General features: G+C 47.3%; 1 protein-coding gene across 10 annotated transcripts in view; it reads left to right on the top strand.

Moving 5' to 3' along the window:
- Window positions 1-13,203, top strand: part of Gbf1 (golgi brefeldin A resistant guanine nucleotide exchange factor 1) — a 153,590-nt gene extending 140,387 nt beyond the window's left edge. For 6 of the 10 annotated variants that reach the window (XM_052760537.1, XM_052760536.1, XM_052760533.1 and 3 more), the window contains 11 exons: window positions 5,969-6,194; window positions 6,679-6,839; window positions 6,948-7,194; window positions 7,303-7,508; window positions 9,676-9,826; window positions 9,935-10,065; window positions 10,254-10,355; window positions 10,636-10,749; window positions 10,879-11,059; window positions 11,352-11,480; window positions 12,368-13,203. In XM_052760537.1, the coding sequence (XP_052616497.1) occupies window positions 5,969-6,194; window positions 6,679-6,839; window positions 6,948-7,194; window positions 7,303-7,508; window positions 9,676-9,826; window positions 9,935-10,065; window positions 10,254-10,355; window positions 10,636-10,749; window positions 10,879-11,059; window positions 11,352-11,480; window positions 12,368-12,648 (1,929 nt within the window). In that variant the 3' untranslated portion in view covers window positions 12,649-13,203. The remainder of the gene's footprint in view (window positions 1-5,968; window positions 6,195-6,678; window positions 6,840-6,947; window positions 7,195-7,302; window positions 7,509-9,675; window positions 9,827-9,934; window positions 10,066-10,253; window positions 10,356-10,635; window positions 10,750-10,878; window positions 11,060-11,351; window positions 11,481-12,367) is intronic. The other 4 variants (XM_052760534.1, XM_052760541.1, XM_052760540.1 and 1 more) reach the window with 1 other exon arrangement.

Here is a 13,203-nt window from a genome sequence, read left to right as displayed (position 1 = left end):
AGAGTGCAAGCACTACAGCCACAGTGTCAGCTATGGCCCAAGGCAAAAAGTACATTCAGTCCCCTGGAACTTTAGCCCAGGAACTAGCTTCAGGGCTGGTACAGTCTGCCAGGTGGCATTGAGGGGGAGCCTGGAATGGCCTTAGCCATGAACTCTGCTTTAGGGTTGGGCTGCTGCTCTTTTCTAGCAGTACCTTCATCTTGTATCTGTTCTGCAGGCAGGGGGTTGAATTTTGTTATTCTTACACTTTGAACCCTAAGGGTGAGATCCCATGGTTCAAGTATAAAAAATTAGTACTGAGCCGGGCGGTGGTGGCGCACGCCTTTAATCCCAGCACTCGGGAGGCAGAGCCAGGCGGATCTCTGTGAGTTCGAGGCCAGCCTGGGCTACCAAGTGAGTCCCAGGAAAGGTGCAAAGCTACACAGAGAAACCCTGTCTCGAAAAACCAAAAAACAAAAAAAATTAGTACTGAACAACAATTAGGTTCAACAGTCACAAGACTTAAGATCTGCACGCAAAAGCCATACTTCCACATGATAATATGAACATATGGAAGTTGAAATTAAGACATGTAATTTCAGGGCTAGAGAGATGGCTCAGCCATTAATAGCACTTGCTGCTTTTGCAAAGGACCTGGGTTCAGTTCCCAACACCCACATGATGGCTCCAACCATCCATAATCTTATTCCAGAGGATCCAATACCCTCTTCTGACCTCTGCAGGTTCCAGGTACACATATGGTGCGTGTATATACATGTAGGCAACACACATAGAAGAGGAGAAGGAGAATGCAGTTTCAGGCAGACATGGTGGTGTATGCCTTTAATCCCAGGGGCAGAGGCAGCCACAGTCAGATCTCTATGAATTTGAGGCCAGCCAGAGTCACATAGACCCTGTCTTTTAAAAAAGCAATTCCAGCCTGGCACTTGGGAGGCAGAGGCAGGCAGATCTCTGAATTTGAAGCCAACATAGTGAGCCAGGGCTGTGTAGAGAGACTCTGCCTCGGATAGATAGATAGATAGATAGATAGATAGATAGATAGATAGATAGGTAGGTAGGTAGGTAGGTAGGTAGGTAGGTAGGTAGGTAGGTAGGTAGATAGATAGATAGATAGATAGATAGATAGGTAGGTAGGTAGGTAGGTAGGTAGGTAGGTAGATAGATAGATAGATAGATAGATAGATAGATAGATAGATAGATTGATAGATTGATAGAGATGACTAGATAGATTGATTGATTGATTGATTGATAGAGATGACTAGATAGATAGATAGATAGATATGATTAGATAGATAGAGAGAGATGATTAGATAGATAGAGATGTTTGGATGGATAGATAGATATGATTAGATAGATAGAGATGATTCAATAGATAGATAGATAGATAGATAGATAGATAGATAGATAGATAGATAGAAAGTGCTGCAATTTCACACTAGATAATCAGGCATGGTCACTCACCTATATGATACCAGCATCCAGGAGCTAGACAGATCACCAGGGGATCATGGCCAACCTGGACTACATCATGAGTTTCAGAGTGAGACCCTGACTTTAAAAAAACAAGGAGAGGGGGTCGGGCAGGACTTTGGCAGCACAGGTTGGTTGGTTTGTTTACAAGATAGGATCTCCCTGTCTAGCTCTGACTGCCCTGAAACTCACTTGTAGACCAAGCCAGCCTCGAACTCAAATTCACAGAAATCCTAGCAGGATAGGATTTTAATCCTTGCACTTGGGAGGTGGAAGCAGAGGTGAATTAGGAGTTCAAGACCATCCTCAGCTCCCTAGTCAATTCAAAGGCAAACTAGGCTATTTAAGACCCTGTCTCAAATGAACAAGCATAAAAGCAATACCACTTACAAGTACTCCAAATAAAGTGAAATTCTTAGACACCTTACAAAACATTTAGCATTTATATGCTAAAAACTAGAAAATGCAACTGGGCCTGATGGCAAGTGTCTCTTGCCAGGAAGCAAAAGTAGGCAGATCTTTGTAAGTTCAAGGCCAGCATGTCTACATAGCAAGTTCTAGGCCAACTAGGGGCTACATAGTGAGACCCTGTCTTGAAAAAAAACTTACAAAATGTTAATCAGAGACTTCTGAATACATCAAGAGGCCATACCATGGATTATTAGGAGACTCAATACATTTCAGATGTCAGTTCTTCCCTTGACCAATATATACATATGTAATGCAGCTTCTTTTCTTTCTGGCTTTTTGAAACAGGGTTTCTCTGTAGACCAGGATGGCCTTGAACTCACAGAGATCCGCTTGCCTCTGCCTCCTGAGTGCTGGGATTAAAGGCGTGCGCCATTACCGTCTGCTGATGCGGCTTCTATAATATTCCAGCAAAGATTTTTGTGGACCTGGAGGAGCTTATTCTAAAATTTAGAATGAAAGTCACAGGCCCTACAATAGCCAAACATTTTGACAAAGAATGAAATGGGATGAATATTCTATCTAGTTTGTTGTTGTTGTTGTTACTAATATTTTAATATTAATAATAATAAAATTAATGATAAAATAATTGTTTAATGATAAAATATTAATATTTTTATTTATTTGCATGGATGAGTAAGTAGATGTGTACACATGTGGAAGGCAGAAGACAGCTTGCATTCCTGGGATATAACTCGAGTTATCAGGCTTGGCATAGCAGCAAGTGTCTTTACCCATTAGCCATCTCACCAGCCTGGGTTTTGTTGTTGGTTAGGTTTATTGTTGTTTTTGAGGCAGTCTTACTGTATAGCCCTGATGGGTTGTTTTGATGTAGGGTCTAGTTTGTATCTCAGGATGGCCTCCCTCTTCTTGCCTCTGCCTCCCTAAGCTGGGATTACAGTTGTGCACCCCATAGTCTGCCACTCTAGCCAGTATTAAACTTCATTGTAGCCGGGTGGTGGTGGTGCATGCCTTTAATCCCAGCACTCGGGAGGCAGAGCCAGGCGGATCTCTTGAGTTCGAGGCCAGCCTGGTCTCCAAAGTGAGTTCCAGGAAAGGCGCAAAACTACACAGAGAAACCCTGTCTTAAAAACCCAAAATAAATTAAATAAATTAAATAAATAAATAAATAAATAAATAAATAAATAAATAAACAAACAAACAAACTAACAAACTAACTTCATTGTAGTAATGATTATGTAGGTTGGGGGCTAGAGAGATGTCTCCAAGGTTAAGAGCACTGGCTCCTTTACCAATGAACCCTGGTTGGACCTCCAGCAACCCACACAGTAGCTAACTACCCTCTAGAGCTCCAATTCCAGACATCTGATGCCTTCTTCTGGCCTCTGTAAATACTGCATTAGTGCACAGACACACATACAATCAGTACATACAAGCAAATCACTCATACACATAAACAATAAACAATTTTTAAATTATATAGTATAGATGAAGAAATAGACAAATATTAGCTATTGAACAAATAGATGATCTGGAAATAGACTCACACAGATGTGTTCAACTGAATGGTTTGTGGCTGTTTCACTTTGGGTTTTTTTGTTTGGTTGGTTTTGATTTTAAGACAAGGTCTTTTTATGTAGCCCAAGCTGGCCATATTCCTGTCTCAATCTCCCAAGTGAACTTTGACTTAAACCTTTATTTTCAGAAAAATTAAACAGATGATAATTTTAAAGACATAGTGGAGGGACTGGAGAGATGGCTCATTAGTAGAGAGCACTGGCTTTTCTTGCAAAGGCCTTGGGTTTGGTTCCCAGCACCACATAGTGACTCACAACCATCTGTAACTCCAGTTCCAGAGGATATGGTGCCCTCTTGTGAACTCCTTGGGCACCAGGCATGTACATGGTACACATAACAAACATGCAGGCAAAACACTCATACATACAAAATAATAGATCTAAAAAATGAAAAGAAAAAAAATATATATATATATATTGTAAAACCTTTAGACACATAGGAGAAAAATCTTAGGATCTAAAAGTAAGTATTTCTAATGTGGTTTGTTGGTTTATTACATACTTTTTTTTTTTAATCAAAAGCCTGAACACAAATACTGCTCCATCCTGGAGGGACTCAAGCTCACATCTCTCCTTTTGGACCCTGTCACAGTCTGAAACAAGCTTCTTTTGCTTCTGTGCATAGCCCTAATTCTTCTTTCCCCTCCCGTGTTTACACTCCAGCTACAGAGTGGAGCTAGGAAGGACAGAAAGAGAAATAAGCCCCTCCTGCTCTTGTTACTGTACAGCATCTTCAGTGACGAAAGAGCTTGAGAGTAACAGGAAGCCAAGAGCAGTGACTGGAAGACTGGGGTGCCTGCCCCCCAGCAAGTGGCTGTTACTCTCTGTTGTCATTTGTATGTCCCTACAAAACAGCTCTGTAAAGACATAGGTACATGAGATGACTAAAGACTTAGTTAGTTAGTTAGTTTTTAGTTTTTCATTTTTTTGAAATAGAGTCTCACTGTATAGCCCTGGCTGGCCTGGAACTCACTATGTAGACCAGGCTAGCCTCAAATTCACAGTGATTTGCCTGTCTCTGCCTCTTGAGTACTGGCATTGAAGGTGTATGCCACCACCGACCATGCCCAGCCCGATAATTTTTTTTACTTGATATTAAAAGCACAGTCTATAAGAGGAAGGCTTGATAAACCAGACTTCACTAATGCTCAAAACTTTCAATCTAGGCCGGGCGGTGGTGGCGCACGCCTTTAATCCCAGCACTCGGGAGGCAGAGGCAGGTGGATCTCTGTGAGTTTGAGGCCAGCCTGGTCTACAGAGTGAGTTCCAGGACAGGCTCCAAAGCTACAGAGAAACCCTGTCTTAGAAAAAAAAAAAAATGTTTACAAATCATTACTTGAGAAAGGTCCAGTATGAAAATGCAAACATGGAAAAAAGAAAGAGATATTTCATAGATGATATACAAATGGCCAATAAGCCCATGAAATAGCATTTGCCATTAGGAAAATGCAAAAATAACACACATCACTATGTACTTACCAGAATAGCTAAAATTAAAAGTGATAATACCAAATGCTGGCAAGGATACAGAGAAACTAGATTATTCATACATTTCTTGTGGGAATTAAAAAATAATATAGCTACTCTAATGGCAGTTTATTATAAAACTGAATATTCACTTACCATACAGCCCAGAAAATACACTTGTGGGCATTTATCCCAGAAAAAATGAGAGCTTAGTTTAATTTTAAATATGTATGTAAATGTTCACTGAAGCTGCATTCATCAAAGTCAGAAGCTGGAGTCAGCCTGATGATTGGAGTAAAAGAATAAACCGGTACAAAAATACTGTGGAGTGCTCTCCAGCAACTCAGAGCAACAGACCCCATGTGTAAAGATAGACGTGGGTAGGTCTCCAGGTGGGAGAGACCAGGCTTAAGGATAACTCCATTCAGACAACACTTTGGAATTCACAGGATTTTGGAAGTTGAGGACAGATTGCTAAGGGCTGGAAATGGGACGGGAGGAAAGGATTGGAAAAGTGGTTGTCAAGGAGCAGCGTGGCTTCCACGGTGTAGGAGCTTCTGGACAGACAGTCCTACACAGTGATGAAATTGTGTGGAACTCAGTGCACACACAGTTCACATGAATTCAAGTAAACTTAGGGGAAGCCTGGGGAACAAGTAGATTGTTCCTAATTCTGTCCTTGTTGCCATGTTATACTTCGTCAGTATCATATTGCCTTTGGAATAGATTGGAAACTCTTTATGTGTTGTTACAACCATGTGTGAACATATAATTAATAAAAATACCAATATAAAAAAATGAAGCATGGCCAAGGGTGTAGTTTAGCTGTGGAGTACTTAGCTAATACATGCAAGGCCCTGTGTTCAATTCCCAGTACTCCAAAAGAAAAGAAGACAAGACCAGATCAGCAACAGTTGAGACCAAGCCAGTCCCCTCACTAGCTTAAATAACCAATGGGGATGAGTAGTCAGGAAACTCTGTCTACGTCTGTCCCACTTTCTGCTCCCTATCCCATTCCATTCCAGGTCCTGCTCTCCCTGCGCATTCTGTTGCTCATGAAGCCCAGCGTGCTGTCCAGAGTCAGCCACCAGGTTGCATATGGGCTCCATGAACTCCTCAAGACCAATGCAGCCAACATCCACTCGGGTGATGACTGGGCCACCCTCTTCACGTTGCTGGAGTGCATTGGATCAGGCGTGAAGCCTCCAGATGCTCTACAGGCCACAGCCAGGGCTGATGCTCCTGATGCTGGTATGCCCTTTCCCGGGAAGATGCTCACTGGCAGATAAGCAGTTACGACCCAGGAGCTGCTGTGGGAAAACAAAACACAGGTTATTACGTTCCGCAGATTAAACACACCTGGCTTCAGCCATCTGCCTCCAGATCTTCCTGTGTGTATCGGCTACCCACAGGCTAGATAGCATGAAGGCAAGTAGGCAGTACAGAAGGCTGTGAGGCCAAGTTTCCGCTGTCCTGAAGACCATCTTACAGAAACCTATGTCCTGTGCCACCACCTGTCCTTAACAGCTGCTGTTAGTTGCTGTCAGAAGCCCAAAGCTTGCTGCCCTATTTGGTCAAGAGAGAGACGATATCCAGGCCTCACCCTTTAATGACTAGACCAAAAGTAAGCCAGGCATAAGAGAAGATGCCAGGCCTCAGCACCTTTCTTCAGGATCTGTTATACTGTTATGTCCCATCTCTGCTCTTATTCTGCCTTTCCCTGCCTGGCTTATAGGAGCGCAGTCAGACAGCGAGCTCCCATCCTACCATCAAAACGATGTCAGCCTGGACCGAGGCTACACTTCCGACTCGGAAGTCTACACTGACCACGGCAGGCCTGGCAGGATACACCGATCAGCCACAGATGCCGATATGGTCAACAGTGGTTGGTTAGTGGTGAGTCTGCTACCATCCTAAGCTTGTAAGAAGGATTCTGGGTTCTCAGGGAGACATCTGGGGCCGCTTAGAACAGGGGCCCCAACTTGTATCGTGTCTATTTTACAGGTGGGGAAGGATGACATTGACACCCCCAGAGCTGGAGCAGGGCTCAGCAGGCCAGGCCCTTCCCCCCTGGTTAATCAGTACAGCCTCACGGTGGGCCTGGACCTGGGACCACACGACACTAAGTCCCTGCTCAAGTGTGTGGAGTCATTGTCCTTCATTGTTCGTGATGCTGCTCACATCACCCCTGACAACTTCGAGCTTTGCGTCAAGACTCTCCGCATCTTCGTAGAGGCCAGTCTGAATGGTGGTAAGTCACCTATTGAAGGGACAGTTGGGGTCAGGTGGAGAGGAGAGAAAGGCAGGGCATCTTTGCCCTAAGGCTATGGGAAGGTGACGTAAGTCTGGCTCTGCTCAGGGTGCAAGTCCCAGGATAAACGTGGCAAGAGTCACAAATATGACAGCAAAGGGAACCGCTTCAAGAAGAAACCCAAGGAGGGTTCAATGCTTCGGCGACCCCGAACCTCCAACCAGCATGCCACTCGGGGTGGACATAGTGATGAGGAGGAGGATGAAGGCGTGCCTGCCAGCTACCATACGGTGTCTTTACAGGTCAGTCAGGACGTAAGTATGGCACCCTTTACTTCTTCTGCACCTGAGACTCAGAGCTTGGGCGGTTCCAGGGAAAGTCAGAACCCAGAAGAAATACCCAGTGTGTACTGCCCATCCCCTCAACCACCCCCCACACAGTGTTCCCCTTATCCAAAACCATCTATAAAAGTCTTTGCTTACAGTGTGCTTGATCATTTGGAGACAGGGTCTCACCTGGAACTCCCTGGTAGACCAGGCTGGCCTCAGACTCAAGAAATCTCCTTGCCTTGCCTCTGCCTCCTGTGTACCAGAATCAAAGGTGTGTGCCATCACACCTGGCACTAAATTAAATATTTTGGGGGCTGGGGATTTATCTCAGTGGTAGAATTCTTGCATAGCATGAATTCTAAGAAGACCCTTAGTTCAATTTATGTATTTAAAGACTTCACTTATTTATTATGTAATATGTGCACATGATACAAGGTTCAGAAGATATAAAAAGATGGATTGATAAGACTGAGCTTCCGTTTATTCCTATCTGCAGCCAGAGTTCCCCTTACTAGAGGCAGCGACATCTCTAGCATTTTGTCTATCCTTCCATAGTTATTGCTTGTTCAGGCTGGCTTTATCTGACTAGATAAATGGAGAAGCAATTGTCTTCAGAATAGCCTTAGAAAGATGATGAAAAGCCAGGCATGGTGGCGCACCTTTCATCCCAGCCCTCAGGAGGCAGAGGCAGGCGGATGCATCTGTGAGTTCGAGCTTCAGTTCCTAGTACCCACATCAGATAGCTGGAACTGCTGTCATCATCTCCAGTTCCAGGGAGTCCAACACTCTGGCCTCTGCAGGCGCCTGTGCACACGTGGTGTACCTGAAGTCACATGGGCACACATGTGCACCTAAATTTCTAAGAATAAGTTCATTTGGAGGCTGGAGAGGTGTCTCTGCAGTTAAGGACACTGACTGCTCCTCCAGAGGACCCAGATTCAGTTCTCAGCACCCACATGGCAGCTCACATCATCTGTAACTCCAGGTTCAGGGCACTCTGGTGCCTTCTTCTGGCCTCTGTAGGCACTACATATACATGGTACACAGACATACTGCAGGCAAAATACCCATACAGTATAAAAGTAATTAAATCTTAAAAAAAAAAAAAAAAAAAAACAGAGTAAATACATTTGGGAGGCAGAAGTAGGGTCAGTGTGGTCTACAGACCAAGTTCTAGGATAGCCAGGGCTACACAGAGAAGCCCTGTTTGGGGGGGACATGGGGGATTAATTTTGTTTAAAAAGAAAACTGATGAAAAAAAAAAATGTGGCCATGATCTGTTGGCCATGGAAACCTTTGAGTCTGAGGTTTGCTCTGTTTTTTAAGTTTCTCATTGTGTGTGAGCATGTGCGCCATGGCATGCATGTGAGGTCAGAGGACTTGTGAGCTGCTTCTCTCCTACCTACGCACGGGCTCCAGGGTCCAACTCAGGTGCCAGGCTTGCATGGCATGTACTTTTCCCCGCTGAGCCAGCTCACTAGCTCCAGATGAGATTAACAAGGACAATTGCCATGACTCAGGAGATGGCTCAAGTGGATAAAGGTGCTTGCTGCCAAGGCTGGTGACCTGAGTCAACCCCAGAACCCACATGATGGGAAGAGAGCCGTGTCCTACACGTTCCCTCCACACACATGTTGTGGCGTGTGCACACACAAACAAAATAAGTGTTTTTATTGTAATGAGGTTAATAAAGTAACTCCATCAGCAGTGTGAAGTAGGATTGAAAGTGTCGTTCTTGGAGCCAGAGAGATGACGGCTCAGCAGTAAAGAGGATCTGGGTTTGGTTCCCTCACCCACACGGCAGCTCACAGCCCATCTATAGTTCCAGTCCCAGGGATCCAGTGCACAAACAAAACACCATAAAGATAAATACATTGTAAAAATTCAAAACTGGAAAGTGCCCTTCTCACTGTAACGTCAGGATCTTAGGTCTCAGTGTCCATATCTTCTACTCTTGACTTCCTTCCTCTGAGGGACACCCCCAGGACTAGAGCAGGGGGCTCCCGTTGAAGCAGAGGATGTTGTGAGAGGAGTGGACTATGGCCTAGCTTGTGCTGAGGGTCCCCTGAAGACCCCGTCAGGGGTAGTTGGGGAGGGAGGGAAGGACCCAGCACAACAGCCCTAGTCACATCCTACACTCTTGTCATCCCAGTTGTTGGATCTGATGCACACCCTGCACACTCGTGCCGCCTCCATCTACAGCTCATGGGCAGAGGAGCAGCGCCACCTGGAGTCCGGGGGCCGGAAGATTGACGCTGACTCACGCACCCTCTGGGCCCACTGCTGGTGCCCTTTATTACAAGGTAAACCTGGAGTAAAGGTTTGGAAGGATGCAAGGTAGGACAGGTGACATTGAAGCTTGTGGAGCACCAGACCAATGCCTGGAAGATCCTGACCTGCTCTCACTCTAGGTATTGCCTGCCTGTGCTGTGACGCCCGGCGCCAGGTGCGGATGCAGGCCCTGACGTACCTGCAGCGAGCACTTCTGGTACATGACCTACAGAAGCTAGATGCCCTGGAATGGGAGGCCTGCTTTAACAAGGTACGGCTGCTTACTGCTCTCCAGAGAAAGTTCAGATCATAAGGCAGAAAGGCAACCCGAGAGCTCCTGCCTTTCACCAGCATCAGATCTTCTCTGCTGTTCTATGCCCATCCACCCAGACCCAGCTTCCCTGGGGCAAAGTTGCCCAACTGACTGGGCTCAGTTGACATTGGATGTTTACCTACCAGGTGCTGTTTCCTCTACTGACCAAGCTGTTAGAAAATATCAGCCCTGCAGATGTGGGTGGAATGGAGGAGACCCGGATGAGGGCTTCCACACTGCTCTCAAAGGTACTGCTCACCACCCTGCATCCACTCCCTCTCCCCCTGCCTGCGTTTTCCCATAGAGAAGCCAGGCTTTCTCATAGGGCCCAAAGATGACATGTAAGTGCTCAGAACCCCAGCTGTTGAGGCTGCCCAGGGACTCGGGGGGGGGGGGGGGGGTGTCTGGATTTCAGAGGAACCTCTGATTGAATATTTGCAAGTTGGAACCAGCTTCCCTTGGCTTTGGAGAGGGCCACAGAAGCTCTCCACTCCCCTTGGCTGAAAGGGGCTGGCTGGTGGGCTCTAGGTCTTCCTGCAGCACCTGTCTCCACTGCTGTCACTGTCCACCTTCGCTGCCCTGTGGCTCACCATCCTAGACTTCATGGACAAGTACATGCATGCAGGTTCCAGTGATTTGCTGGTATGTTCTGCCTTGACCCAGTTCCCACTGAGCACTTCCTCTTCCACATGCTGAGAAGACTTGCTGTTTGCCCCTCATGGCTGCCTCCAACTTACCTCTCCTGTTCCCTGGTCCCACTGCTGCCTGCAGTCAGAAGCAATCCCTGAGTCTCTGAAGAACATGCTCCTGGTGATGGACACGGCAGAGATCTTCCACAGTGCAGATTCAAGAGGAGGCAGTCCCTCTGCCCTCTGGGAGATTACCTGGGAGCGCATTGATTGCTTTTTGCCACACTTACGTGATGAGCTCTTCAAGCAGACCGTCATCCAGGGTAAGATCTGGTCTGATCTCACAAGGAATCCTCAAGCTTCATTTTCTCTGTCCACTGGAGGATGGACAGAGTAATAGCTTTGCACTGTCATGGTGGCACACACCTATAGCCCCCATTACTTAGGAGCTGAAGGCAGGAGAATCCAGCTACACCATCTTGGGGTACATGTGAAGCTAGCCTTAGCTACCTGCGACCCTGTTCCCAGGGGTGTGTTGGAGGGCTGGTGGGTAGCCAGGACCCTGCGAGAGAGAAAGAAAGCACTGAGTGCTGCCATCTGGACTCTCTGCTCCAGACCCCACGCCCACGGAACCTCACAGCCAAAAATCTCTGGCCTCCACCCACCTGACTCCTGCTGCTGGTAACCCCAGGATACCCGGCCATCCACTTTCCCCAGAGATACCCTCAGAAGTGGGGGCCTGTGGTGAGTTCCTCAGAGATGGTTGGTTGGTGAGTCTAGGAAGATGCCCGGGGCAGTTTAGGATTACTGCTGTGACGTGGCTGGAAGCCTGGGAAGAAGTCAGTGAGAGAATCCTGTTTGCCTGCTTTCCAGTGGAGACAGCAGGACCAGCTACCCTGTGATAAACTCTCTAGGCTGGGAGGAGAGGGCTGCGCTACTATACAAAGTTCTGTCAGGAATGCATGCAACGTCCAGACCAAAACTGACCTACTGAGGGAGGGGTACAGTGAAGGAGCAAAAGGTAGAGACAAGAAGCTGCGTCCTGAAATGAGTTGTGGGTTTTTATATTGACAGATGAATGCATTTCGTTACACCTTACATCATTCAGTAACCAAGTCTATAAATAGAGTTTGTATTTAGAGGCTAAATGGAAACTCGTTTTATTTTTTTATTTATGTTTTAATGTATTTTTTTACATGACGTGAGTTTTAAGAGTAGGTTCCGCCGGGCGGTGGTGGCGCACGCCTTTAATCCCAGCACTCGGGAGGCAGAGCCAGGCGGATCTCTGTGAGTTCAAGGCCAGCCTGGACTACCAAGTGAGTTCCAGGAAAGGCGCAAAGCTACACAGAGAAACCCTGTCTCGAAAAACCAAAAAAAAAAAAAGAGTAGGTTCCAGCTTCACCTGAGAGGAGGGGGGAGGGACAGAGGGAGCTCTTGAGGGTCTCCTGCCAGCCAGCAAGTGTGACGACTGCAGCTGGCAAGTGTGACTGCAGCCGGCGAGTGTGAGTGCAGCCGGCGAGTGTGAGTGCAGCCGGCGAATGTGAGTGCAGCCGGCGAGTGTGAGTGCAGCCGGCGAGTGTGAGTGCAGCCGGCGAGTGTGAGTGCAGCCGGCGCCTTTGTTCACCTTACAGACTCAGAGAAGCCTGAGGCTGCCCGAGCCGCCAGCAGCAGCTCTTCGGGATCGCCGGTGGCCTCCAGCCCCAGCAGACTGAGTCCTCCCCCCGAGGGACCTCCCCCACTGGGCCAGCCCCCTCTAATCCTACAGCCCCTGACTTCGCCGCTGCAGGTGGGAGTGCCACCCATGACTCTGCCCATCATCCTCAACCCTGCACTCATCGAGGCCACCTCCCCAGTGCCACTCTTGTCCACACCCCGTCCTACAGACCCTATCCCCACCTCTGAAGTCAACTAAGGCAGGTCCCTGGAGGTCAGGACCATCACTTCCGGGCGTTCCAGGCACCGCTTCCGGTTTCAAGGGCCACAGACATCTTCAGGCCCAAAGCAAGCTGCTGTTGCTATTTCTTGATGGGGGAAGTGAGAACTTTTCTAGTCCCTGCTGGGATCCACTTCGGGCTTCGAGACTCTCTTCTACTGTTCATTCCTGAGCTTCCAAGCTGAGAGTGACCCAGGCATAACCGTGGCCTCGGCCTTCAGCCTGGTAGCCCTGGGGAGGCATGGAGCCAACCCTGCTGTGCCAACCCTGCGGTGCCTGCCGTGTGCCCTGCCAGGTTAGAGCCAAGCCCAGCCACTCTGCACTTTGTCCCTCTCTCCATCCAGTCCCATCAGCCCTGGGCCACCTCCTCCAGTTCTTCTTCCTTCATCAAATAGTTGGTCAGTTCGGAGTTGCTTGGCACCATGGAAGGTGGACAGATAGGACTTGATGGGGGGTCTACCCACAGGAGCATGTACATATGGAAAATAACACCAATGGACTTTTTATGATGTAATAAATGTCTGAGTACTGACA

Source organism: Peromyscus californicus, unplaced genomic scaffold (assembly GCF_007827085.1).
Source record: "Peromyscus californicus insignis strain IS unplaced genomic scaffold, ASM782708v3 Scaffold_4__1_contigs__length_199733344, whole genome shotgun sequence".
NCBI lineage: Eukaryota > Metazoa > Chordata > Mammalia > Rodentia > Cricetidae > Peromyscus > Peromyscus californicus.
Note: the sequence above shows the minus strand (reverse complement) of the source record. Positions and strands in the feature narration are given on the sequence as shown.